This window comes from Ornithorhynchus anatinus, chromosome 9 (genome assembly GCF_004115215.2).
Source record: "Ornithorhynchus anatinus isolate Pmale09 chromosome 9, mOrnAna1.pri.v4, whole genome shotgun sequence".
Classification (NCBI taxonomy): Eukaryota; Metazoa; Chordata; class Mammalia; order Monotremata; family Ornithorhynchidae; genus Ornithorhynchus; species Ornithorhynchus anatinus.
The window spans coordinates 2,361,222-2,388,742 of NC_041736.1; the positions used below are offsets into that span (position 1 = coordinate 2,361,222).

The 27,521-nt window shown below is 46.0% G+C and overlaps 1 protein-coding gene across 4 annotated transcripts in view; it reads left to right on the forward strand.

Moving 5' to 3' along the window:
* ARHGAP15 (Rho GTPase activating protein 15) overlaps positions 1-27,521 on the forward strand; it is a 388,578-nt gene that overhangs the window by 69,654 nt on the left and 291,403 nt on the right. For all 4 annotated transcript variants that reach the window (XM_039913099.1, XM_029072347.2, XM_029072345.2 and 1 more), the window contains exon 6: positions 7,092-7,181. In XM_039913099.1, the coding sequence (XP_039769033.1) occupies positions 7,092-7,181 (90 nt within the window). The remainder of the gene's footprint in view (positions 1-7,091; positions 7,182-27,521) is intronic.

Here is a 27,521-nt window from a genome sequence, read left to right on the forward strand (position 1 = left end):
CGTGTGGACAGGGACTGTGTCTAATCTGACAACCTTGTGTCTACTCCAGCGGTTTGTGCAGTGCCTGGCACATAGTAAGTGCTTAAGAAATACTGTGGGGGAAAGAAAAAATCTAAGTAAAGGCCAAGGGCAAATGGGTTAGAAGTACTCCCCCGCTCCTTCAGATTAAGGCATTCTGTTCTTCAAGGCCTTATCCTTATTTATGAAATGATCACTAAATGCAGCTTCTTGCCCAAATAACCTATTATAAAGAATGTGATAAAATGCATTAGTAATAAATGCCTAACGGATGATGCTATGAGAAGCTGTTGCAAAGAATATTAGGGGATGTAAATCGTTTGAAACCGTGTATGTGCATCTTTAATACATGAATTTAAGTTGTTATCTGGCATGCCATAAAGTGCCTCGCCCATTAATAAATAATAATAAACTGTTTATAACTGGAACCTTAAAATAGGGTGTTACCGAGGTTGGGGTGGGGGAGAGCACTAAGTTAGCAAAGTGATTTTTTATCTTAGTCTACAGTGACACCTACTCTATCCAGCTAACAGCTCAGGATATTTCTGATGAATCCGTCTAATGCCGGTAATCCAATTTCTGAAGCGGGAGTTACTACGGACGGATAGTCGCAGTGAGCTCTCTCTCTCTCTCCTTTGATGTAGAAATGAAAAACATCAGGGGAAAACTCAGTTCAACTCTGTGGTAGTTTTTAAATGTTATTTATTAAGCTCGTACTATGTGCCAAGCCCTGTACTAAATGCTGGGGTAGGTACAAGAAAGTCAGATTGGACACAATCCCTGCCTCTGAGGGAGTTCAGAGTTCAAGGGGGAAGGAGAAGAGGTTTTGAATCCCCATCTTAAAGATGAGGAAACTGAAGCACAGAGAAGTTGTTACTTGACAGAGGTCACCCAGCAGGCAAGTGGTAAAGCTGGGATTAGAACCCAGGTCGTCTGGCCTCCAGATTTTTTCTCTCTCCACTGGACCGTGCTACCTATTGTTTTTATATCTGTTTCCTATGTTAGAACACAAGTTCTTTGAGGACAGGAACTGTATCCTACTCACTCTATTGTATTCTTCCAAGAATTTTAAACAATTCTCTTCACTTAGTAAGTCTCAATAAGTACCTGTGGTGCATCGATTCAATTTACGCTAGGTTCTCTGATCATGCCTGTCTCCAGTCTCTGTTGAAGGATGGAATTTGTATGCATCTTTTGTTCTTTTGATAAAGACATGAAAGCCATCAAACACCTGACCAGACACCTTCCCCCCCCCCCCCCCTTCTCCTTTTGGAAATAACGCACCTTAGGGATTTGATGTCCAGCTTCTCCCTTGGTAAAGTAAGTGTGAGAGTCAGTGCTGCAAATAGTGTAGATTGCAGGTTTGGGGAATCCCACACTGTGCTGCTCTTGGGGATGGCAGACCTGGGTGGGTTTGGTTATTTATCTCTTCCCATGACCCAGAATGGACCACCCCACACACCCCACCGGTGACCCACCATGGACCATCCCTCATGCCTGACTCTTCCCTGACTACAAGCTAGCATGGTCTCTTGGGCCACCCCCACCAGCCCCATAACCCAGCATGGACCTTCCTTTTAGTGACCCACTGTGAAGTTTATCCAAACTTCTCTGAACCCTCTGATATTTTCAGGCTATACGCTCTGGGAATAAAACATTTCTTCCGTTAACCTCCCTGGACAATTTAGAGCCAAATCTTTAATAAAGGGGAACCGACAGGCTGAAAAAAGAGGAGGAACTAAAGAATTCAGGCCCTTACTGTGTACTTACTGTGTGCGGAGCACTCTACTAATCACCTGGGAGAATATAATACAACAGAGTTGGTAGATATGTTCCCAGCCCGGAAAAAGCTGGTAGTCAAGAGGGGGAGACGGACACTAATATGAACAGATAATTTCAAGGAGTTTCCATCTTAATGTGGGAGACTGGCATAGAAATATTCACAAATCGTTGGCAACTTTCCCCCCAAAGTGCCCTTTTATGATCTCTCCCCACCACTGTCAAAGGCTTATCTGATCCTCAGGAGCACTTAGAGCAGTGCTCTGCACCCAGGAAGTGCTCAATAAGTACCACTGAATGAATGGAGATAAATCCTTCCCCCCTGACCTATCCAAATGCGACCAGGCTTCAACCTGCAGCCCAATGAGGTCTGGATGATCTTCCTGCCTTGGAAATGCCAATCAGACATAACGATTGAGTGCTTACTATGTGCAGAGCACTGTACTAATCATTTTTTTTAATGGTCTTTGTTATGTGCTTACTAAGTGCCAGTCACTCTACTAAGTACTGGAGTAGATGCGAGGGGATCAGGTTGGATACAGTCCACCTACCTATGGGGCTCCCAGTCTCAATCCCCATTTTACAGTGGAGGTAACTGAGGCACAGTGAAGTGACTTGCTTAAGGTCACGATGCAGACAAGTGGTGGAGCCGGGATTAGAATCCAGGTCCTTCTGGCTCACAGACCCGGGCTCTATCCACTAGGTGACATTGCTTCCCCATTGGAAAAGTTCAGTGGAAGAGTTGGTAGACTCATTCCCCGCTCACAATGAGCAGCGTTTCACTGTTACTGCTGTCAATCAGTCGGTCGATCCTATCTGAGAGCTTACTATGGGCAGAGAACTGTATTAAGCCCATGCGAGTGTACAATATAACAGACACATTCCCACCCACAGTGAGCTCTCCTTTTCCCTGCCTTAAATACACGTCGGGGCTTTGCTCAACTCCGCGAAAGGACCGCTCGGCGGATGTCAACTCAGAAATCAATCTCAAGGGCTGAATATCAAATAAACCATTTTTTATGATTTTAATGTGTTCTACCGTCCCCTGATGTCTCTGTCCACGACAACAATTGCTACATAATGGAATTTATAATAGTCCCCAACTTTTCCGACTAAGTCACTGGTATCTAATGCGGCGCCTGCCTCCTCAAACCACTCATCCGGCCAGAATCTGAAAGCTAAAAAGGAGCAATCTAAAAAGCCTCTTTGGAAATAATTTGTTTACCGATTATTTTAATATTGTTTACTTCCAAGAAGAGCAAACTGGAGCATTAATTAAGTAATGCAATAAAGTCAATGTGCATCCATCGTAGGAAGACTTTAATAGCAAAATGAGCTTATTTATGACCCCAAAACAATGCAATTTAGCAAAAAGATGAAGTGGAGTTTTCAATCAGAAGCCTATCCATTAATAAGCTTTGCATGAACCGAATAACCTGATCTCTCTCAAGGAGCCCTGAGATCTTCAGTCCTCTGGTCTTGAGGGCAAGGATCACGTCTACCAGCGCTAGCGACTTCACCCAACGCTTAGCACAGTCCTCTGTACACAATGAGCAGCAATGAGAAGCAGTGTGGTCTTGTGGAGAGAGCATGAACCTGGAAGCCAGAGGACCTGGATTCTAATTCAGACTCCGCCTTTTGTCTGCTGTTGACCTTGGACAAGTCACTTGACTTCTCTGGGACTTGATTTACTCATTTGTAAAGTGGGGATTAAGACTGTGGGCCCCTCGTGGGACATGGACTGTGTCCAACCCGATTAGCTTGTATCTATCTACCCCAGCATTTAGTACGGTGCGGCACAGAGTAAGCTCTTAACAGATACCCTAAAAAAGTCCTCAGAAAATACTCTTAATTAATTGGAGGTGAGAAAATAGCACTAAAAATAGATCATACCTGCGTCCTAATCTTGTAGGACAAGTTGTGAGGTGGGATTCCTCGCTCCCACCCCATCTACACACACGCACACGGATCTATCTTTGTATTATTAATTCGTCATCAAGGGAGGGTGATTCTGCGTTGGGAACGGCTGCCCCTTTGACCCAGAGACTTGGTGCTAAACCAAGCAGAGGTTTCTGTGCTGTTAAGCAAGGCCGTCTTTCGGCTGTGGTTCCCCCACCATATGGCCTCATCATTTCTAATAATTAGACAAAACGCTACCGTGGAACCTAGGGGAGGAAGAGAGAGGGGAAAGGCAGGGAACACAAGATAATGTATTCATGAATTTTACCAACAAAAACCTCTTTCCAATCAAAAATTAAATCAAGCCACTGATATAAATACAAATGAACCCTGGCTTTTTACATTATCCTGGATAGATGAATTCTCCTAATTTTCCTCCAGATCTGATCATTAGCTTCCATAAATACTGCAAAGTACATGACTTTTAATAAACCCCAAACCTCCTCGCTGGATATCGGGCTATAGAAATGGGTAATGGCGTATCACCCTTATGCATGCCTCACCTTCAGCTGGGTTAGGAATTTCGATGCTATCATGCGTGCCGATTTCCGTCCTTTGGTTTAAAATGATAATAAGAATAACTGGGGATATTTGTTCAGCGCTTAATGTGTGCCCAACATTGCACCGAGCGCTGGGGTGGATATGCGATAATCAGGGCCTCACAGTTCAAGCAGGATGGGAAACGCGTATTGAGTCCCCATTTTGCGGATGAGGGAACTGAAGCCCAGAAAAGTGAAGTGACTTGGCCAAGATCACACAGCGGGGATGTGGTGGAGCTGTGATCGGAACACAGAGTATTTCTCAGTGTCTGTATTAATAAGTTTGTCCAATTGATCATTGAATGTTTCCTTTTATTGCTACTTGTAGATAATTTTGTCTGTTTCTTCTATTAGGGTGGAAGGTCTTCTTTTCGTTTTGTTTTTTAGGGGTATCCGTTAAGCGCTTATTACGTCTGTGCCGGGCACTGTACCAAGTGCTCGGGTAGATACAAGCTTATCTGTTTGGACACAGTCCCTGTCCCACATGGGGCTCACAATCTTAATCCCCGTTTAACAGACGGGGTAATTGAGACCCGGAGAAGTGAAGTGACTTGCCCAAGGTCACACAGCAGACAAGACCCAGGAATACAACCCAGGTCTTTCTGACTCCCGGTCCCATCCTCTATCCACTAAGCCACACTGCTTCTCTTCAGGTTCATTCATTCATTCGATCCTATTTACCGAGCGCTTAATGGGGGCTGAGCACTGTACTAAGCGCTTGGGAAGTACAATTCGGCAACAGATAGAGACAACCCCTACCCAACAACGGCCTCTCCGTTTAGAAGTTGTGATTGTGGAGCAGGGAATGTGTCTTATTTCCGTGTGTACTTTTCCAAGTATTTAGCACAGGGCACCCAGTAGGAACTGGATAAATATTATGAATATTATGGCTTTGTTTCTGAAGAGTTTCTGGAGAGTGGTTTGTATTTCACATTACTCCACCTGTATACAGTATCCACATGGAGGAGCAGGGCCCAGTGAAAAAAGCACAGGCCTGGGAGTTGGGGAAAACTGGCTTCTAATCTCAGCCCTGACTCTTACTGGCTGTGTGACTTTGATCAAGTCACCGAAGGTGCCCAGGATAGGTCTTCTCCTCTAGATTGTAAGCTCGTTTTGGGTGGGGAATGTGATCGCCAAAGCTCTTGTATTGTGCTCTCCCAAGCGTTTAATATACTGCTCTCCACATAGTAAGCACGCTAAAAATAATAGTAATAATGATGTTGGTATTTGTTAAGCGATTACTATGTGCAGAGCACCGTTCTAAGCGCTGGGGGAGATACAGGGGAATCAGGTTGCCCCAGGTGAGGCTCACAGTTAACCCCCATTTTACAGATGAGGTAACTGAGGCCCAGAGAAGTGAAGTGACTTGCCATACAGTCACACAGGTGACAAGCGGCAGAGCCGGGATTCGAACCCCTGACCTCTGACTCCCAAGCCCAGGAGTCAAAATACCACTGATGGATTGATTGACTCAGCCAATGCAGTTGATAATGATTACAGCAGACCATCCTCCCAGGTCAAAGTTTATGTAATAATAATTAAGGGCCTTCTTAAGCATTTACTATGTACCAAGCATTGTTCCAAGCGCTGGAGTAGATACAAGTTGATCAGTTTAGACCTAGTCCCTGCCCCACATGAGGCTCGTACTCTAATCCCCATTTTACAGATGAGGTAGCTGAGCCTCAGAGAATCTAAGTGGCTTGCCCAAGGTCACACAGCAGACATGCGACTGAGGCAGGATTAGAACCCAGATCCTTCTGACACCAAGGCCCGTGATCTATCCGATAAGCCATGCTACTTCCCTTCCTGTCTCTTCCTGTTGTCACCAGAGTGCACCTGCTCATCTGCTCATCAGCTCTTCATAATGATAACTTCGATATTTAAGTGTTTGCCGTGTGCTAAGCTCTGTGTTAAGTACTGGGGTGGATACAAGACAATCAGATTGACCACAGTCCACGTCCCACATGGGGCTCATAGTTTAAGGGGGAAGTTGAATAAGTAGGTTGAACACTGAGGAGCGGCAAGGCTTAATGGAAAGAGCACGGACCTGGATTCTCATCCCAACTTTGCCACTTGCCTGCTGGGTGACCTCGGGCAAGTTGCTTCACTTCTCTGTGCCTCAGTTACCTCATCTGAAAAATGGGGTTTGAGACTGTGAGCCTCACGTGGGCCCTAGACAGTGTCCAACCTGATTAGACAGAAAAGTTAAGTCACTTACCCAAGGCCATAAAGCAGGTACATGGCAGAGCTGGAATTTGAACCCAGGCCCTCTGACTCCCAGGCCTGTGCTCTTTCCATTAGGCCTCGTTGCTGTTATAATTGTGGAGGGGGCAATTAGGGTCGGAGTGGGAAGGGCAAGAGGTGATTGAGGAAAGGAGTTGGGATGATTGGGCAATAATGATAATTGGAGTATCTGTCAGGCACCTACTCTGTGCCAAGCACTGAACTAAGCACTGGAGTAGATCCAACCCGATACGATTGGATGTATTTACATTGTTCGGTCGCCATGAGGCTTCCCTAAAACTGTTGCAGGGAGTTCAGTGATAGGCCGGGGAGATTGGGAACCTGAGATTGATCCAAGGAAGACTGATGATTGCCAGGAAGGGCCAGATGCAGTGATCAATCAGTGGTACATACTGAGCACGTACTGTGTGCAGAGGCCTGTACTAAGCGTTTGGGAGAATACACAGTAACGAAGTTGGGATCCAGCCAGAACAAGTAAATTCCCGTGATCCTACTGGGAAACATTTCTTCCCCTATCCTCCCATGACTCTCTCATGCCACTATCACCCACAGAAAACCGGACACAAAGCAGAAATGGTGGACCTGTGTGGGGCTCAGATCGAATGGACCCCGGAGAAATCCAGCAAGAAGAACGTCTTCCAGGTAGGAAGAGATGGATGGGAAGCAGGTGATGGCAGGGGAAAGTATCGTCGTGTGCTTCGATGTTTCACGCATGGATAGCGACCTTTGGAAAGTCTCCTTTGGTGCTTGTTCTGTCCGGGATGAGGGACAAGGGCAACCCTAACTTTTGGGGGCCTGTCGATATGTTGAAGAATTCCCCCTCACGTTCATGGTTTTGAGAATGTAGTGGGGAATGTTTTGGGTTCGAGTCCGTAATACTGACCCCGAAGGGGCCTTGGTGGGCAGAACACTTCCAGAGGGCATTCACCGGTTGCCCTCTCAAGGTGGGTGAGAGTGGATACCGTCTTGATTTTTCCGGGTGCTCAAGGCTGCCAGGATCTTTCAAGTAGGACAAGGAGGGCCTCCCCGTGCCCTGTCTTTACTAAGGCCAGTTCTCGATCGCGGATGTTTCTCCAGTGGGAAAATGGAGGGAAAATGGAAGAATGTGTCAAATGTTTTCCCTCCAGAACATGGAGGGGAAAGAGGCAAAGTATGGTATTGAAAAAGCTAAAGTTAAGCATTTTGCTCCCTCACTAAAGACTACCAGGATGAGATAATTTTGGGGGTTGGACAGATCAGACTTGAGGTCAGTCATACGGTTTGTTTCCAGGTTATTTTCATGGTGAATCCATTAACTCGGCTTCCCCAGTTGCTCGTTGTGAGTACACGGTTTATTTGGTCTTCCCACGCTATGTCCGGGAACTTTAGGTATAGCAAGATCGAGGTTGCTTTATTATGGGGGAATGAAGAAATGGGCTTTTCGGTAAACTCTAGAGAAAAGAAGTTGTTTTCGCTTAAAGTTTTCTAATTCTCTGGCGGCACAGAGTGGAATGGGAGGTGTTGGGAAGGGCAACGTCACACAATGCTATAGTAGAGGAAAACAAGGAAATTGTGATTTAAGGAATGAGATGGATGTATAGGGAGAGAGAAAAAACTGCTTTTGGCTACAAATAAGTGGAAATGTCCAGGAGAGAGTGTTTTGGCAAAACATTTGGTCTCTTTTTATGGTATTCGTTAAGCACTTACTTTGTGTCAAGCACTGGCCAAAGCATTGGAGTAGATACAAGTTAATCATAATTGGACCCAGTCCCTGTCCCACATGGGGCGCACTGTCTTAATCCCCATTTTACACTTGAGGTAACTGCGGTACAGAGAAGTTAATCGACTCGTCCACGGTCACATAGCAGGCAGGTGGCAGAGCCGAGATTAGAACCCAGATTCTCTGACTCCCAGACCCGCCCTCTCTTCACTAGGCCATGCTGCTTCTCACGCTGGTCTTGCACTTTCTGTTCCTAAGCGAGTCTCAGGTGGACTTTACTGCGAAGATGAAGTAAAGTCTGTTGTCTTTGGTTGTAAAAGAGAAGTGGTCTTGGGTTCCAGAGAGGAGGAGAAAGGTCCGGCCTGGCTTCTCTAGCATCTTCTCGGTGTCACATCTCTGTCGCGGTCCCTTCAGAGCTTGGGCATCACCACAGAGACGGCTACACTTTCAGTACCCTTACGGCCTAGCTTCGGGCCGCAAAAGCAGAGTAGGTTGTGGGCACCGGTGGTGTACTGTGGGAGGGGAGGTGAAGCCATCTTGCTTTTCCCAGTGGTTTTTCCCAGGCAACTGGTTGTTGGCATGATTAGCCCAGATCCACGGCTGTCAAAATAGAGCAGTTCCCCATTGATTCTGTGTGGCTCCTTATCGATGGCTGGGAAAATCCAGAGCGCTTTTAACCAGGACTCGATCTCTTCTCCTGCCCCTACCGTGACAGGCTGTCTCTCTCCCGTTGGGTGCCGTGTAACATGTGCTGGCATTCGAGTCCATTCGAGCGCCTCTCCGGATAATCTGAAACATCAGTTATCTGTCGTCCACCCAGCTCCCCGCAGTTCCGGAAATCGAGGCCTAACCGCTCAGGGGCTTGAGCAATGCTCGATAATCCATTTCCAGCAGAATGCTGGGAATTTTTATGGAACGAGCAAATTTAGTTTTTCTCCTCCACTGAAACCGGGTCATTTGGAATACCCAAAGTGCAAGGAATGGAGGACGTGGGTCCCCCGGTTGGATACGTCGGACGAAGCCTTCGGCGCGGCGGATTATAAATCACGCTCCTAGTTTTGACAGAGTCAAAGAATCAGGAAGGATTGGCCTGCGCAAAGTCTAGATGACGCACATCAATATTTGATCAGATACATTAGCTGGCCTAACTCTCAAATGATCAGAATAAACATGATTATATCTCAGAAACATGGTATTAAAGTATTGTGTGTGTGTGCGTGTGTGTGTGTGTGTGTTTGTGTGTGAGAGAAAGAGAGAAGAGAGGGGGTGGTGGAGAATGTTGTGTGGGCTTCATTACCTACAGAATAATAAAGCATGTGTTCTTGACTGAAGCAAGGCATTGAAGCCCTCAGCTCATGTGTTCCATTAGAAATAGCTTTAAAATTCCAAGTTTGAATTAGGTCCTGGCGTTCAATCTGGGGCCATGAATTATAGATTACAGATAGAAAATGACTATTGAGATTTTTGGTTCAAGAAAAATCAAAGAAGCAAAATTAGAAGTAATTTTAAATTTAAAATCTATCTCAAAAAGCAGATGGATTACTAATTATATGCCATATAATTAGAGTGAATGGTGGGAAATGGAACGGGAAATTAATAGGGAAAATTATTGTCTGCCTAAAATGAGCTCTAAAAACTCAAAAGCCCATATGGATTTGGTGACCGGGGATCTAAAGAGAGAGGCAAAAGGTTGGCCAGGTGACCTATATTTATCTAATCAACCAGTGGTATTTATTGAGTCCTTAACATGTGCAGAGCACTGTACTAAGCATTTGGAAGAATACAGTGGAGTTGGTAGTCGTGATCCCCGTCCACAAGAACCTTACACGCTATTCACCCCTCCTTCAGCCCCACGGTGCTCATGTGCACACACACACAATTTAATTTGATTTTATATAATATAATTTGGCATCATATAATTTAATTTATTGTTTTATATTAATATCTGTCTCCCCCTCTAGGCTGAAAGCTCACTGTGGGCAGGGAATGCGTCTACCAACTCTGTACATTGTAATCTCCCAAACAGCACAGTGCTCTGCTCACAGGAGGCACTCAATAAATATGATTGATAGATGGAGTCTCACGTCCATCTTAACCTTGCTATGCCTATTGGATTTTGAATCCTTCAAGGGTAGAGTCTGGTCTGCCCGACTGGCACCTCAGGTTCCCACCGTCCTGCTGGGCATTCTGCAAACTCCTAATCACAGTGTTTGGCACACGGTAATAATAGCAATGATTAAGTACCGCCCACATCCCCTGCACTATATTAAGCTCTTGCAAGCACCGTCATGTTTATCGTCATCAAGGGTATCAAGTTCTGACTGGGTGCAGGGCACTGTACTGAGCACTTGGGAGAGTCCAATTCAGCATTGGAAGCACCGAGCTAGGCTCTGCCTCTTGTCTTTTGAAAGAGAGAAAATTCCCCTCCCCTTTAAAGGGCTTCGTGGGGACTGACGTCTTTAGGAACAATCACCGGCCCTTGCAGATTCATTCAGTTGTATTTATTGAGCTCTAACTGTGTGTAAGCACTTGGGAAAGAACAGAGCAACAATAAACAGTCGCATTCCCTGCCCACAATGAGCTTACAGTCTAGAGGGAGGGGCGACAGACATCAGTACAAATAGATAAAATTACAGATATATACATGAGTGCTCTGGGGCTGGGAGGGGAGAAGAGCAGAGGGAGCAAGTCAGGGTGATGCCGAAGGGAGTGGGAGGTGAGGAAAAGTGGGGCTTAGTGTGGGAAGGCCTCTTGGAGGATGTAGATATAGATTGCAGATATTTGGCACTGCCGTTAAAGACGTGGACTTGCTGACCAGAAGAGGCGGGGAATATAGAAAACAGCTGCTGGGGCGAGAGATCCTTGGATGAGCCGGCCAGAATGGACTAAGAGTAGGAAAGTCGGGAATGGAGAAGGTGAAGCTAGGGATTGCGGGGCGGCCTCGCCCAACCCATTAAGATGGTTTCCAGACTCTCCATCAGCACTTCCCATCTAACTTTAGTGCTCAGTACAGTACTCTGCCCTTACTGCGTATTGTAAGTGCTCCATAAATACCACCGACTGATTACTCTATAGGACTTCCATTACTCCTGAGTTGGCACTCACTTCTCAAACCTTCCATCTCCAATCCTAACTCACACAATTCCTCCTGGCTAGAGCTCCCTTCTACTTCAAATCTTCCAGGAGATAGCTTCCCCCATCTTCAATCAATTAACCGATGGTATTTATTGAGAACTTACCATGCGCAGAGTACTGTACCAAGCACTTGGGAGAGTCCAGTGCAACAGAGTTGGCAGAGAAGCTCCCTACCCATTAAGAGTTTACAGTCTCGAGGAGGGAGACAGACATCAGCACAATTTAAAGATACGCACATTTGTGCCGTGGGGGTGGGGTGACTACCAAGTGCCCAAAGATCAGAGATCCAAATGCACAGATGATACAGAGGAGAGAAGGAGTTGGGGAAAGCAGGGCTTAATCAGGGTAGGCCTCTGGGAGGAGATGTGACCTTCAAGGCTCTCCTGAAATCCCACCTCCCTCCACCCAGAAGCTTTCCCCACTGAGTTCCCAACACGCCCCAAAATACCAACCCAAAGGCAGTTTTAGAACTGCTGTATTTATAATTCATCTTCAACACATTCATTTGTAAATATCCCCCTATTGGATCCATTCTGACCCGCTTTTTTTTAATTTATGACATTTGCTAAACGCTTACTATGTGTCAAGTACTATACTAAACACTGGGGAAGATACAAACTAGTGGGGTTGGTTCTAGCCTGTGTCCCACAAAGGGTTCATAGCCTTAATCTCCATTTTACAGATGAAATAACTGAGGCTCAGAGAAGTTTAGTGATTTGCCCAAGGTCACACAGCAGAAAGTGGCGGAGCTGGGGTGAGAACCCAGGTCCTCTGAGTCTCAGGCCCGTGCTCTTTCCACGAGGCCGTGCTGCTTTCCATTTGTGCGTCTACTTTTTATATCCTTTTTCTTTCTCATGGTCCCACTGTTTCCTCAACTAAATACCTTGCCTCACTATCTCCCCTGGTAGATTGTTAACCCGTTGAAGGTGGGATCTGTATCTTTTGATTCCAGAGTCCTCTCCAAAATGCTTAGCACAGTGGAATTCACACGGTAAGTGCACAGATCACTGATGGATCGATTGATGCCGTAGAGGACAACCATGTTGTCATTTTATTGCTCTTGTTGGGGAAAAAAATCCTGAGATGAATGGGCGTGGCCTAGTGGAAAGAGCAGTAGTTTGGGAACCGAAAGGCCTGGGTTCTAATGCCAACTTTGCCCCTGGCTTGCTGTGTGACCTTGGGCAAGTCACTTCTCAGTTTCTTCATCTGTAAAGTGGGTTTTGAATATCGGTTCTCCCCCCACTTAGACTGTGAGCCCAATGAAGGACAGGAACTGTGCCTGACTTGATTATCTTGTATTTACTCCAGTGGTTAGCAGAGTGCTTGGCCCAGAGTAAACACTTAACAAATATCACCACCATTATAGTTATCAATTATTATTATTTGCTGTAATCCTTTGTGGAGGGGATCCTTTTGATTTTTTGACTAAGTTTGTAGTGGTGGTGTTTTGTTTGTTTTTTAATGCTATTATCGGTGTCCTTCTCCGCGAGACGGGTAAATTAGAAGCTGCAGCTGCCGTATATCAAGGAGTGATTTCAGGTGAGTCTCCTGGCCAGATTCCCTCTCTGGCTGGGGGAATTAGCCAGGCCGGCATCATGAGGCTGTGAGTGAAGGGAAGATGTGTGTTGGAATCACATGCTTTGAGCATTCTTGTTAAGTGCTGGTTTGCTAGTAGGTGTTTAGCCTGAAACTCGAAGCAGTGCGGATTAAAAGGATTACAACATAATCTTAAATAATCCTGAATGTCATTGACAGGGAGGCGGTTGTAACGACAGAATCCAGCCATTTTCAAGGGGTAGCAAGGTGCCAGGGAAAGGGAGCCATGACTCCCCCAGTCTCTGAGGTAAAATGTAACCCCTCCTCCCCTAAAAGAGGGAGGTCACAGAGGTTTTGTGACTGAAATGGATTTTGAGTTTCGGGGACCCCCAGGGAAACTGGCCAACTAGAGCCGCGTCAGAGGAAGCTCTTTTTCCAGCTTTCAGTCCCCAGGTTTTTCAGAACGGATCCGCCTTTCGGAGGGGAACGTATTGGAGAGTTTGGGGAAAATTGAGGGACAACTCTCTTAGGTGATATTCTCCCAAGAGCTGAGTGCAGTGTTCTGCACGCAGTAAGCACTCAATACACACGACCGATTGACTGGATAGAGTTAAGTTCTTGCCCAAGGCCCCAAAACAGGTGAGTGGAGGAGTTGGGATTCGAACCCTGGTCCTTTGACTCCCAGGCCCGTGCTCTTTCCGCCAGGTCAGGCTGCTCCTCGTACTGTGAGATGGAGGCATGGGTCTTTCGTGTGACGGAAGACTGTTCTGACCTCGGCCCAGCTAACGACAAAGGTCCCCGGGAGAAATGTTTCAGGGGGCGGAGGCGGCGTCCCGGAAAGATCGGGTTCCATCCGTCGAACCGAAGGGCTTCTCGGCCGACCATTGGCCGCCACAAGGCTCTTCCCAGCTCGTCTGGACATTTCCTGTTGGCTGGAGTCATTAGGACTTCACTCTGTCTCTGAAATAATAACCACTCTTCTATTATTTATGTGTGAAATGTTAGGGAGCCTGCCTACATGACTCCTGCATTATTCATAAAAAACATTGCTGCCATCTGGTGGATCGTTCAGGTGTCAACACTGGTTTCCTCTGGATTGATTTTTTATTGTGGAATTAAGAGTGTGGGTTAAAGCTTTTCACGTTTCAAGGTTCCTCCGTGGCGAAGAGAGGCCTTCGTGAAACTTAGAGGAACGGGACGAAGGCAGTCGACTTCCTGCGCCTCCTCTCTGGGAAGGGGACGGAGCCTGAATCTTAGGGGCAGCTTCTAAATATGAGTTTTTAATTTCTAACGGCATTTATGAAGGGTTCACTATGCACCGAAGACTTTCCAAACGGCTTTCCAAGAGAACGGGTTCTTTCCAGGCCCGCGGACTGGTTGGGTTTATTTACACCCTTTCGAAATGCTCATTAAAAGTCTGAGCGACTTTATTTTTTTGTCTCCCCCTCTGGACTGTAAGTTTGTTGTGGGCAGAGAACATGTCTACCAGCTCTTTTGTATTGCACTCCACCCAATAAGCGCTCAATAAATACCACTGATGATGATAATAACAGAGAGCCAACCGATTAAGGCCGAATATGAATCCCTCCGAGTTCATGGGTTTAAGTCAGGACAGTTCCCCCACGTCTAGGTTCCAAGGAGCAAATTCATCAAGGTTTAATTTAAAAAAAAGATGTAATGGCGTCTAGGGCAGCTACTGGCCCTTGAAAAATGATATCCTGATGAGTAATCAGGCAATCGATGGTATCTACTGAGCGCTTGCTGTGTTCCGAGCACCACACTAAGTACTCGGGAAGAGGACGGTAAGGTAGATAGAATGTAACTAGTCCCAAGGACATGGGTAACAAGCCCCACTATATGCATGTGGATGGAAATATGAAGGGGAAATCATTTTCTGAAAGCCACTTTGTATGTTCTGATTAATCCCAAAGCCTTGAAATATAGTTGGGAAAATTTTGCCAGTCCTCTTAATTCATCGCATTCCCAACCGTAATCAGTAATCTCTCATGACCATCGCGGAAGTTCCTATACGACCAGGACCTTTAATTATGCATTGAATATAGAACATCAGACTATCAGCAAAAGAAGCACAGTCCTTCTCTCCACTTCCACTCCTGCTTCAATGTGCCGCGAGGTTTGGGGCTACAATCTTGAATGAATAAATCTCTTACAAGAAGGCAAAGACATTTCACTCATTTGCATGCAATCTCTGTCTCTCCAGATTATCGTTTATTATTATTTTTTGGCTGCCGAGTTACATTCTTGGTGTTTCTGCCTTGTTTTCAGCCACTTTTCACTAGGTTTTCTTTTACAGAAATAACAACAAAAAACCCCCCAACAACCCTTTCCTCATATCTCCAGGTTTATATTGTTCACATTGGCCTGGAGCAATGGTTCCTTTCTGTCTCTTGTCCCTCTTCTTTCAGCAGGAAAGCATTTTAGAGGGAAAACAGGTTAGTAATTATGTTCACAACAGGGTCACCCTTTCACTCAAAACACAGAGGCCCTCTGAACAGCTCTGTGAAGCAACCAAAATGCAACTTTATGGCTTGAAGAGAAGAAGTGCGGCATTGCGGAGAGAACACAGGCCTGGGAGTCAGGAGACCTGGGTTCTAGTCCCAGCTCTGCCAGCTGCCTGCTGTGTGACACTGGGCAAATCATTTTCCCGTTCTGTGCTTCAGTTCCCTCATCTGTAAAAATGGGGATAAGATATTTGTTCTCCTTCCCCTTTAGGCTAGGCACTCCCCGTGGGATCGGGATTGGGTCTGATATGCTTATATTGAATTTACATCAGAGCAGTAGGGAGGTGTGTGTGTGTGTGTTTGTCTGTATACTTTTAGTGGGATTTGTTAAGAACTTACTACGGGTCAGGCATTGTACTTAGACCTGGGTCAAATACAAGATAATCACCTAAAACATAGACTGTGTCCCACACAAGGCTCCCAATCTTAATCCCCATTTTACAGCTGAGGTAACTGAGGCACAGAGAAGTTAAGTGACTTGTCCAAAGTCACCCAGCAGGCAAGTGGAAGAGCCAGAATTAGAACCAAGGTCCTCTGACGCATAAATTCATGTTCTTTGGCCTGTAACAACTGTGGTATTTATTAAACCCTTATCATTATTCTTTAGGGCCCAGTTTAAAGTAAAGATTAAAGGCCAGCTACTCACTTTCATGCTGTGACTTGGGTTTTATTAAATGGTTTGACTCAAACACCAGGGAAGAATTAAGGACCATTTTTCACTCAACGCAAATCTGTTTTGGAATGTAAGCTCATTGTGGGCAGAGAATAGGTCTGTTTATTGTTATATTGTACTCTCCCAAATGCTTAGTACAGTGCTCTGCACCCAGTAAGCCCTCGATAAATACAGTTGAATGAACGAATAAGGGAATAATCAAGAAGTTGGTCCTGATAGAAGCGATTGTGTGTCTGCAAGTGGTTTTAGTCAAGTTCTGATGCCACAACACTTGCCAGCCCCCACCTCAGCCTGACTGTACTATGTTTTGTGTCTTTGTGCTTTCACATCTTTGTGATAACTAATAGAGGATAAAAAACAACGAGTGGCAAGGGTGTAAAGCGTCTGTTAGTGGTGAGCTTAATAATATAGGAATTTGAATTAAAAAACGTCTTTCACGGTGGTGTCTTGGACCCGTCCCAACCCATTCATCCCCATTGAGTTAATGGCTTCAAAAATGCGCTTTCCCCACAATATGAGTTGGTGAAGAATTGCGGCTCTGTCTTCAAAACGTCCTCTATCTGGCCAGCAACTGACCGCCCAGTTTTTTAGGCTTAAGTCGATGTAGCTGGATCTTGATTACATTTGTTTTCCTGGTTTGCCATGTGGATATTGAATTCTAAACTGGACTTTGGTCAGGTGCATCATTTAGCTAGTCAAAGTAACCACCCTCTGTTACCAGAAATAGGGTTGTTTTTCTGTGTGGTTCAGCATTGTTTTTATGAACGTTTTGTGTCAGGTGAGCAAGTACTGGACTCGAGCACTTCTGTACCTCTTATAACCACTAAATCCCAGAAATATAACCATTAAAAATAATTGAAGCCAAACTCTTTTTATTTCATGAAAAAGATCACCCGTCCTGAAACATTTCACCTGATTTAGGGTAGTGGCTCACACTTTGTCTCCTAGATTTTTTCTAACTGAAAATGATTCTCTCTCTGTCTCTCACTCGCTCTCTCTCACACACCCTCACACACAGTCAAGAAAAAATGAACCTGCTGTACAGAATTGCAGCGCAAAATTGTTTAAAATCACTCTTATTCATTTATTTTGCCATTATGGATCATAGTTAGAGCATAAGAATGAATTAAACAGATGTTACAATCTCCTTTTTGGATTCATTTTCTCGGCTGGGCTGCTTTGGGAGCAAAGTCATGGTGGTGTACCAGCTGACCTTGCTCTGAGATTTGGGGAGCCGTGCGATTGTACAAAGCCGGAGATGGAGGGTTGTTCCTGGAGGACAATTCTGAAAGGACGTTACATAGACGAGTTGAAAATGAAGCTTATTGACTGGCACAATCAAGCTTTAACTTCTTCCGTTTCCTTTTCTGAATGGTGAACATATGGCTCGGGTTTATCGAACCAGTGGGACTTCGTGCCTTTTAAGCCTGGGGGACCTGGTTTCTAATCCCTGCTCTGCCACTTGCCAGTTGTGTGACCTTGGGCAAGTCGCTTCACTGCTCTGGGCCTCAATTTCCTCCTCTGTAAAATGGAGATTCAATATCCGGTCACCCTCCCCTTAGACTCTGAGCCCCATGTGGGACATGGATTCAGTGGATCTAATCTGGCTGTGTTTCATCTAGGTGCTAAGCAGAGTGCTTGGCTACCACATTAATATCATTTGTTACTGATCAGACCATAACATTCAGAGGCTCTTGGCCTACCCTGGCTCCAAGCAATTCAGGTTGGACACAGTCCCTGACCCGCATGGGGCTCACACTCTTAATCCCCATTTGAAAGATGAGGACACTGAGGCCCAGAGAAGTGAAGTGACTTGCCCAAGGTCACAGCAGGCAAGGGGCAGAGCTGGGATTAGAACCCAGGTCCTTCTGACTCCCCCATGCTCTATTCACTAGACCATGCTGCTTCTCAGTCTTGAAGAGTGACCTGGAGAGTGTTTTCCGGGGAGTGTTTTGGCCCTTTCCTTCTAGTGATGCTACGTGGAATGCCACCAGATGGCTTCCTGGGAATGTGGGTGGCCGGCTGGGAATAGGGAGTGTTGTGATGCTAGTGGTCTCTTCCCAAAACGAAGATATAGTCGGGAGACACAACGCTGCCCTAGAGGAGCTTATCATCTAACGGGAAAGACCGACACTAAAATAAATCGCAGAGTTTAAAGCTTCGTACATATGTGAACGGGGGACAGGCAATGTTAATGCATCAGATGATCCGATAATTATATGTTAACATGTATTTATTTATAAGCCCCATATGTAAAAACATATGCACACATCACATGTCCTTAAATGATAAGCATTTCCTATAAGGAAGTTCCCTGCTGGTTATGGGAGGTTGAATATGTATTCTACAGGGCTGTCATTGCCGAAGTAACTTTTATTTTTAGGAATACAAATAGTTGGCAAAGGAAACTTTGGCATATTTTCTCCCCCAACGGGGGGCCTTCTTTATGAATTCTATCCTTTGGGGGTGTTTATGGACGAGATAATATCATATGGATTGGGAGGTGGAAAGAGAGTTGTGAATGTGAGTCACTAAAGAGAAAAAAAGATTGCAATTTTCCCCGAGGGGGAAAAGAAAGATTTGATAGGATTTCTGGGTTGCGAATGGCATTTTTTTTTGTAATGATCTTGATTCATTATGTCGAGTTTTTTCTTTCTTTTTTTAAAGCCCTTTAATTCTAGTAAAAGCACCGACCGACACCTTGGGAAAATGGTGGCCATTCTGTTGAATGTCTAAACGTCTCATGAAAATGTAATTTCACAAGGTGGCGTTTTGACTTGCAAGACAGCGGCTCCTATGTTCTATTTTTCTTGTGTGGAGCATATTGGCTTTTTGGAAGACAGGACCCTTAAACAGCAATCCCAGAAAGGCAAGCTGCAATTAGCAGCCCCTCCTGGGAAATTTTTTGCAGTGGTATATTCCTGGTGTTTGAGAAATTTACACCTTCTGAGAAAAGGCAGGAAAATTCTGTCAAACAATTAAAACTGTTGGGATTACCCAAGACTGGAAAAAGGAATCTTATGTTAGAAGAGCAAGGCAGGGGGAGTTTTACAAGGATGGGAAATGAGAGAATGCTGGCATATGACCTTGGGGGGAGCCGCCTTTAGTCCCGGGAATGGCATGGGCGAGCAGAGTGGATGTGTGAGTAAGTAAGGAGCTCAAGTGAGAGAAAATGAGTGTATCTGGAGGTGGGCAAAGGGCAAACAGTTTCAGGCAGAGATCCCTCCGAGAGGATGGCCAAGCTGTCATTCCAGACCAAGTCTTTGGGTTTGGGGGTTTGAGCCGGGAGGGAATCGACCCATGCCAAAATGGAGTTATGGGTGGGAAACAAACAGGGTGGATAGAGGTGCACAGCTGGTAAGCAGTTTAAGGTACCCAAAGAAAGCGAAAAGAGGGCCGATGAAGGAATGAACGGCAGAATCTTAATGACGAGAAAGGCTAATTATTTTGTTGACCTGTTGGAATGAAGCAGAACCAAAGTTAGGGAGATTGTGCCTTTCAGAAAGCAAAACTTATCTAGAGAGAGTACCCGGTGTTCTTGGCTCCAAAGGCTTCCTTCTGACCACCAAACTGGCTTCCTCAGTCCTCGAGCTCTCGAGCTCGGCTTCTAGGGAGGGTGGCGTCAGTCTGGTCAAGATTTGAAGAGGTGGAACGTATTGTCTTGGTCCTCAGAAGATCTTGTTGGAACTTCCCTAGGGCAATTCCCTTCGCTATTTGCCCAGATCTCTGTTCAAGGCTGTGTCGCTTGATTCCATTTCTCGTTTAATGATACCTCTGGAATTGCTGGAGCCATTTCTGAATTCAGGTCCAAAGGCCAGGTGGGAGGGGTGAGTGGCCAGAGAGGGGCTCAGTCTTCCCTTACTCACTGCCCCTTAGAGAAGAAGCGAGGGCCTGTGGGAAGGTCACAGTTCTGGGTTCTAATCTTAGCTCTATTTCTTGGCTGCTGTGTGACCTTATCTTTTCTGGGTCTCAGTTCCCTCATCTGTGAAATGGGGATTAAGACAGAAAGCCCCATATGGGACAAGGACTGTGTTCAACCTGATTAGCTTGTGTCTGCCCCAGTGCTTAGTATAATGCCATATCGAGGGCGGGGGTCAATTAACCAAGGGTCTTTATGGAGCAGTATATTAAGTGTTTTCTTGGCAGAGTAAACTCATTATGCATCTACCAACTCCTGTGTCGTACTCTCTCAGTCAATCATTTATCGAGTGCTTACTGTGTGCAGAGCACGGTACTAAGCGCTTGGGAGCCTGCAGTTTAACAATATAGACACATTCCCTGCCCACAGTAAGTTCACAGTATGGTGATGGAGACAGATAATAAAATAAATAAACTTGGATGTACATAAGTGCTGTGGGGTTGAGAGAGGGGATGAATAAAGGAGCAAGTCACGGTGATGTAGAAGGGAGAGGAAGAAAAAGAAAAGAAGCAACGTGGCTCAGTGGAAAGAGCCCGGGCTTGGGAGTCGGAGGTCATGGGTTCGAATCCCCGTTCTGCCACCTGTCAGCTGGGTGACTGTGGGCAAGTCATTTAACTTCTCTGTGCCTCAGTTGCCTCATCTGTAAAATGGGGATGAAGACTGTGAGCCCCACGTGGGACAACCTGATTACCCTGTATCTATCCCGGTGCTTAGAACAGTGCTCTGCACTTAGTAAGGACTTAACAAATAGCACCATTATTATTATTATTAAAAGAAGGCTCAGTCAGGGAAGGCCTCTTAGAGGAGACGTCCCTTCAATAAGGCTTTAAAGGTGGAGAGAGTAATTGCCTACTGGATATGAAGGGGGAGGGCGTTCCGGGCCACAGGCGGGCCGTGGGCCGTGGGTCAAGATCGAAGCACAGTGAGTAGGTTGGCACCAGAGGAGCGAAGTGGGTGGGCTGGGTTGTAGTGGGAGAGCGGTGAGGGGAGGTAGGAAGGAACAAGGTAATCGAGTGCTTTAAAGACAAAGGTAAGAACTTTCCGTTGGATGCGGAGGTGGATGGACAACCAGTGGAGGTTTCCGAGGAGTGGGAAAACATGGACTGAACATTTCTGTAGAAAAATGCCCTGGGCAGCGGAGTGAAGCGTGGACTGGAGTCGGGAGAGACAGGAGGCAAGGAGGTCAGCAAGGAGGCTGATACAGTAATCAAGGTGAGATAGGATAAATGCTTGGATGAACTTGGTAGCAGTTTAGATGCAGAGGAAAGGGCAGATTTTAGCCATGTTGTGAAGGAACTGACAGGATTTTGTGATGGATTGAATACGTGGGTCGAAGAGAGGAGTCAAGGATGATGCCGAGATTATGGACGTGTGAGACAGGGAGGATGGCGGTGACGTCTAAAGTGATGGGAAAGTCAGGGGAAGGACAGGGTTTGGGTGGAAAAATAACAAGTTCTGTTTTTGACATATTAATTTTGAGGTGACGGCAGGACATCCAAGTAGAGATGTCTTGAAGACGGGAAGAAATGCGAGACTGCGGAGAAGGAGAGAGCTCAGGGCTGGAGATGTACGTTTCGAGAATTATCTGAAAATTGTATAGGGTAAAAATATCAGAGGTCTTTGCGAGGGAACAGCACAGATCTGTGGGGAGGAAATGTGATGGAGAGAAGGCAGGTGAAGAGGTTGTGGTCAGAGAGAGGGATTTCAGAGTGGGTGGAGGTAGAGATTGTGCAGTGGCTACAGATGATGAGATAGAGTGTGTGTCCAAGTTGGTCAAGGGGCAAGCTGGGGTGGAGTAGGGAGTCAGTGGAGCTGGGGAGTGATAGAAAGCGGGCAGTGGAAAGGTCATCAGGAACATCTATGTGGAAGCATGAAATGCATTCATTCCTTCGGTTGTATTGACTGAGCACTTACTGAGTGCAACTTAACAATGGAACGACTCCCCAATATACAGTAAACCAACAGTACAGTGCTCTGCACAGAATAAGCATATAGCAATCTAGCTGGGAAGACAGGTGTTAAAATATATAATAATAATAATAATAATAATGTCGGTATATGTTAAGCGCTTCCTATGTGCAGAGCACTGTTCTAAGGGCTGGGGTAGACACAGGGGAATCAGGTCGTCCCACGTGGGGCTCACGGTCTTCATCCCCATTTTACAGATGAGGGAACTGAGGCCCAGAGAAGGGAAGTGACTCGCCCACAGTCACACAGCCGCCATGTGGCAGAGCCGGGATTCGAACCCATGACCTCTGACTCCAAAGCCCGGGCTCTTGCCACTGAGCCATGCTGCTTCTCTGACATATATGACAGGTAGGGGGAAACAAAGCAGCACATCCTCTAAGCTCTTCAGTACAGTGCTCTGTACAGAGTAAGTGCTCAGTGAACACTAATAATTGATTGGGGCCCAGCTGAGCATCTCTCGGTGAGGCATTGAGTGGCCTTTCTCCTCCCTCAACCCTGCCAGGACCTCAGTACCCTTACCTGTCACCTCAGGCTCCCAACCCAAGTCAAAGGATCTCTAAGAGAAGCAGCGTGGCTCAGTGGAAAGAGCCTGGGCTTCGGAGTCCGAGGTCATGAGTTCGACTCCCGGGCTCTGCCACTTGTCAGCTGTGTGACTGTGGGCGAGTCACTTAACTTCTCTGTGCCTCAGTTCCCTCATCTGTAAAATGGGGATGAAGACCGTGAGCCCCACGAGGGACGACCTGATTCCCCTGTGTCTATCCCAGCGCTTAGAACAGTGCTCTGCACATAGTAAGCGCTTAACAAATACCAACATTATTATTATTATTAATATGATTAAGGCTACCCTGTCGGGAAACACTGGTGCTGTGAGTACACACCTCTTTGTTCCATGGAGACAGACCTAAAACATCTCTCTCTTGTTCTGATGGAGCTATTTCAAAATCTCCTGCCAAGCCTAGTTTGGCCTAAAGAAAACTTTCGTAACAGCCACCCCCATCTCTCCCCTGATTTTGATAACATCCACTGTTGTGTTTTGTCTATCTTCTACTGCATAGTTTAATATTACTGTAAAAAACCCTCTTTTCAATAAGACAAAAGAAAGTTATGTTGCTAAGATTATACTGCCCAAGGAGATTTTTTGTCGTATGAATTATCTTTGCGATAGCTTTCACGCAGGAATACATTGTTTTGCTATTTTAGCTCTGGGTCATTTCTTTGTACTTAGATGATTGGCTAAAAGATGCTTCCTGTAATTAGAAAGATCCATTTAAACAGATTATTCATGCCACCCTGTCTCTATAATCAGTCTGTCTTCTTACGGACCCTGAGCGATTAAGGTAGTGCCGTTGAAAATGGGCCTATTCTCTGCTTTGTCTCAAAGACGCTTGTCTTTAGGAAGTCGATTTCCTGGCAATAAATGCTATTAAGTTAGGATGTTTTTCTTCAGCCAGTAAATGAATAAACAGGTGTCGATCACACAGTGAGTTTTAAATAAGTCCTCCAATTGTTTCCAAACCATTTAATTAACGGGGGTAGCTGGATTTAAATTTAGCTCTAGCGGTGGTGTGAAGCTAATAACTACCAGCAGAGATTTGCTTCACAAATAGCCTTCATCGATTGCGCGGTTGATTTGCTCTGGGCAAAGTCGAAGGATTTTCCCAAAGAATCAGAGGCTCGGACTTTGGAGGGTATATGGAATGTGTCTGTCATATTGTTATTCTGTACTTTCCCAAGTGGTTAGTATAGTGATCTCCCCAAAGTAAGCACTCAATAAATACGATCGAATGGGTATATGCAAAGGACCTGACGAGGCCCTCATTTCTCCTATTCAGGCTCCTTTCGGTGTCATCTCTGCCTTTGGACCCATGTCCCACAAACGCTTGCTATTCAACCTAGTGCACCAACCCTTATATGCGTAGCCCTGTTCTCCACTCTTTCCCCTATCAGTGATTTATTTTAATTTCTGAGACGCAGCATGGCCTAATGGAAAGTGCACGGGCCTGGGATATGGGTTCTAATCCCAGCTCTGCCAAATGCTTGCCGTACGACCTTGGGCAAATCACTTAACTTCTCCGTCCCTCAGTTCTTCTGTTCTCTCTCCTACTTATACCCGAGCCCCCTCCGAGACAGGGATTTTGCCCATCTTAATTCACCCCAGTGCTTAGAAGGGTGCTTGACACATAGTAAGCACTTAACAAATACCATTAAAAAAAAGTCTGTGTCCCCCTCTAGACTGTAAGCTCCTCGTGGGCTGGGAACATGTCTATCAAATCTGCAGTAATGTCCTCTGCTAAGGCGCCTAGTACAGGACTCGGGACACGGGAAGCTCTCAGTGAATACCATTTGTAGATTGATTAGAGCATTATCTCCTTGGGCCATCACCCACATCCCCGGTGGGGTCCATGCCCTATCACCACAAGCGGATATCCCTGCTATCTACCTTTGCAAGGGGACTGGCTGAGTCTCAATTGACTTCTGACAGGCTATCAATCAACCAGCAACTGTGGTATTTATTAAGCGCTTTCTCCCTGCCAAGTGTTATACGTAGTGCTGGGGCAAATGCAAGATAATCAGGTCAGGGACAGTTTCTGTCCTATGTGGGGCTCACGGACTAAGCAGCATTCACTAGGCCCTGGGAGTCAGAAGGACATGGGTTCTAATTCCAGCTCTGCCACTTGTCTGCTGTGTGACCTTGGGCAAGTCGCTTCACGTCTCTGTCCTTCAGTTACCTCATCTGTAAATTGGGGATTGAGACTGTGAACCCCAAGCGGGACAGGGATTCGACGTGGTTCACTTGTATTCACCCCAGCACTTAATACAGTGCCTAGCACATAGTAAGCACTTAAATACCACAATTATTATTATTACTATTATTATTGAGCACTTACTATATGCAGAACACTTTCCTAAGCTCTAGAGAGAGCCCAGTAGGGTTAGTGGACATGCACCCTGCCATCAAGGGGCTTACGGTTTAGTGGAGGAGCGAGACATTTAAAGAAATTAGAGATAGAAGGGGAAAGATAGAGGATATAAGGTACGCGTTTCAGAACCACAGGAGTTAGGGTGATTTAAGTGCTCAGATGGTAATCGGTGGAATGGTCCCCACTTTTGCAAATGGTTTACGACAAACAGATTCCTTACTGCCTGGTTTGATCTTTCTTATGAAAAAAAACCCACCCAATTCCGGGAATACAGACATTTGTGGCGGAGAAGGATTGAGAGCTAGAGATGGATAAGGTCTCTCCGTCCTTCCTCTCCTCATTAGTTAGCCAAGTCTTGGCTCCCCACAAAGCCCACAGTGTTGAAGGCAAAGTGGTCTCCCACAGCCAGTTGCTTTCCAAAGCCGGGGAGCCATCCGAAGTCACCGTGAACGCTCACTGTTGACCGGGGACTCGCCGTTCCCCACAGAGTCGCATCTGCACCTCATTAAGGCCCGTCCGGTGGTGCAATGTTGAGAGTTTGGAAATTCAGAAGGAGTTGAAGCAATGGATTGTATTTGTTGTTTCGGTTCAATAGACCTTTGATCTATGGTGTTCTGCCCGGCCAGACCCTTTCCCCACGGCCACTTTGAAACTACCGCCAGGGCTGAAATAGCCTGGGGCCTGGGCTGCTGGAACCCCTTTGGACTCCTTGGGAGTGGCAGGTTTTCCCAGCCCGTAGCCAGGGCCGCAAGCCACCGGGACCACCGACTTACATGCCCACCGGGCGGTTCGGGAATGAGGAGACACAGGAGATTCAAAATTCTCTTGTTTTGCACTGGCGCTCCCATTTCGAAAGTACATCATGGTGATCATAAATTTCTACTGTCCCAAGACACTTTTCCCAAAGGGTTTTGGAAGCCCGACAGAGAGCGAGCGGTTGCCCGCCAGTTGGCCAGAGAGGTGGGGTCCAGTGACATTCCAGACACTGAGTCCAGCAGGAAAGCCTTCCCGTCCAGTGAACCCAGCCCATTCTTGGGGCAGAGAGGGACAGGCTAGACACGATTGCCATGTGGGTCCAGGCTCATTAAGAATAATGATAATTGTGATATTTGTTAAATTCTTACTATGTGCCAGGCACCGGGGTGGATGCCAGCAAATCGGATTGGACTCAGTTTCTCTCCCACGTGGGGCTCACAGTTTAGCCCCCATTTTACAGATGAGGTAACTGAGGCCCAGAGAAGTGAAGTGACTTCCCAAGAATACACAAGCAGACAATTGGCAGAGCTAGAATTAGAACACAGATCCTCTGTTTCCTAGGCCCGGGCTCTCTCCTCTAGACCATGCTTTTCTCCCTCTCATTTAGACTGTGAGTCCCATGTAGAACAGGAACTGTGTCTGACCTGATTATCCTGTATCTACCCCAATGGTTGTTACTGTGCTTTGCCCACAGTAAGCACTGTAAGTGTGTAAATGCTCTAAATATTCTTCCCAAGAGTCAGTGTAGTGTAAGTGTAGCCAATGTGTGAAGCATAGTGGCCTAGGGGAAAAAGCAAGCCCTTGGAGTCAGGGGGCCTGGGTTCTAATCCCAGCTCTGACCTTTACCTCTGAGAAGCAGCGTGGCTCAGTGGAAAGAGCACGGGCTTTGGAGTCAGGGCTCATGAGTTCGAATCCCAGCTCTGCCACTTGTCGGCTGTGTGACTGTGGGCGAGTCACTTAACTTCTCTGGGCCTCAGTTCCCTCATCTGTAAAATGGGGATGAAGACTGTGAGCCCCACGTGGGACGACCTGATTCCCCTATGTCTACCCCAGCGCTTCGAACAGTGCTCGGCACATAGTAAGCGCTTAACAAATACCGACATTATTATTATTATTATTATTTACCTGCTATGTGGCCTTGAATAAGTCACTTAACTTTTCTTGGCCTCAGTTTCCACATTTCCAAAATGGGGATTTAATAAATGTTCTCCTGTAATTTAGACTGTGAGCCCCACTTAGGACCTGATCATCATGATTCTACCCCAGCACTTAGTATAGTGCATAGCACATAGTAAACACTTAACATATACCACGATTATTAGCAAATACCACTATTACGATCTGCTGCCTTTGCTTTGGTATATCCAGGCACAACGAAGTGTTTGATATTTCATTCCACGCACTCCCTTCAGTAAGGAAAAATTAGCTCATTCATTACACATCATTTGCCACCTGTTTGTTTAGGGTAACTGGTTGGAGTACGTGGGTTATTTAGTCTTTGGAAAAATGAACGTGCAGAGGTGATTTTTCTGACCCTCTCGCCCTGCCTTTGTCTCTGGGTCCCGGTTCTGGTTCTTTGACTTGCTGTTCGCTTGCAGAGATCAGGAACATCATTCTCTATGTTTGGAAGAAGAGCAGGCAGAGGGCTCTTTCTCATTTAATATTCCAAATATACAATAAACGGTCCTCTAAAGCTCACCCTATCTTCCTGTTTCCATCTTAGAATGTAATTAATTGAAATATGTCATCTACTGGGGAAGCTACTAAGCTATGAGATCAGACACAATTCCTAACCCACACGGGTCTCCCAATCTATATTATTCCTATTTTACCAGGGAGGACTCAGGCTCATA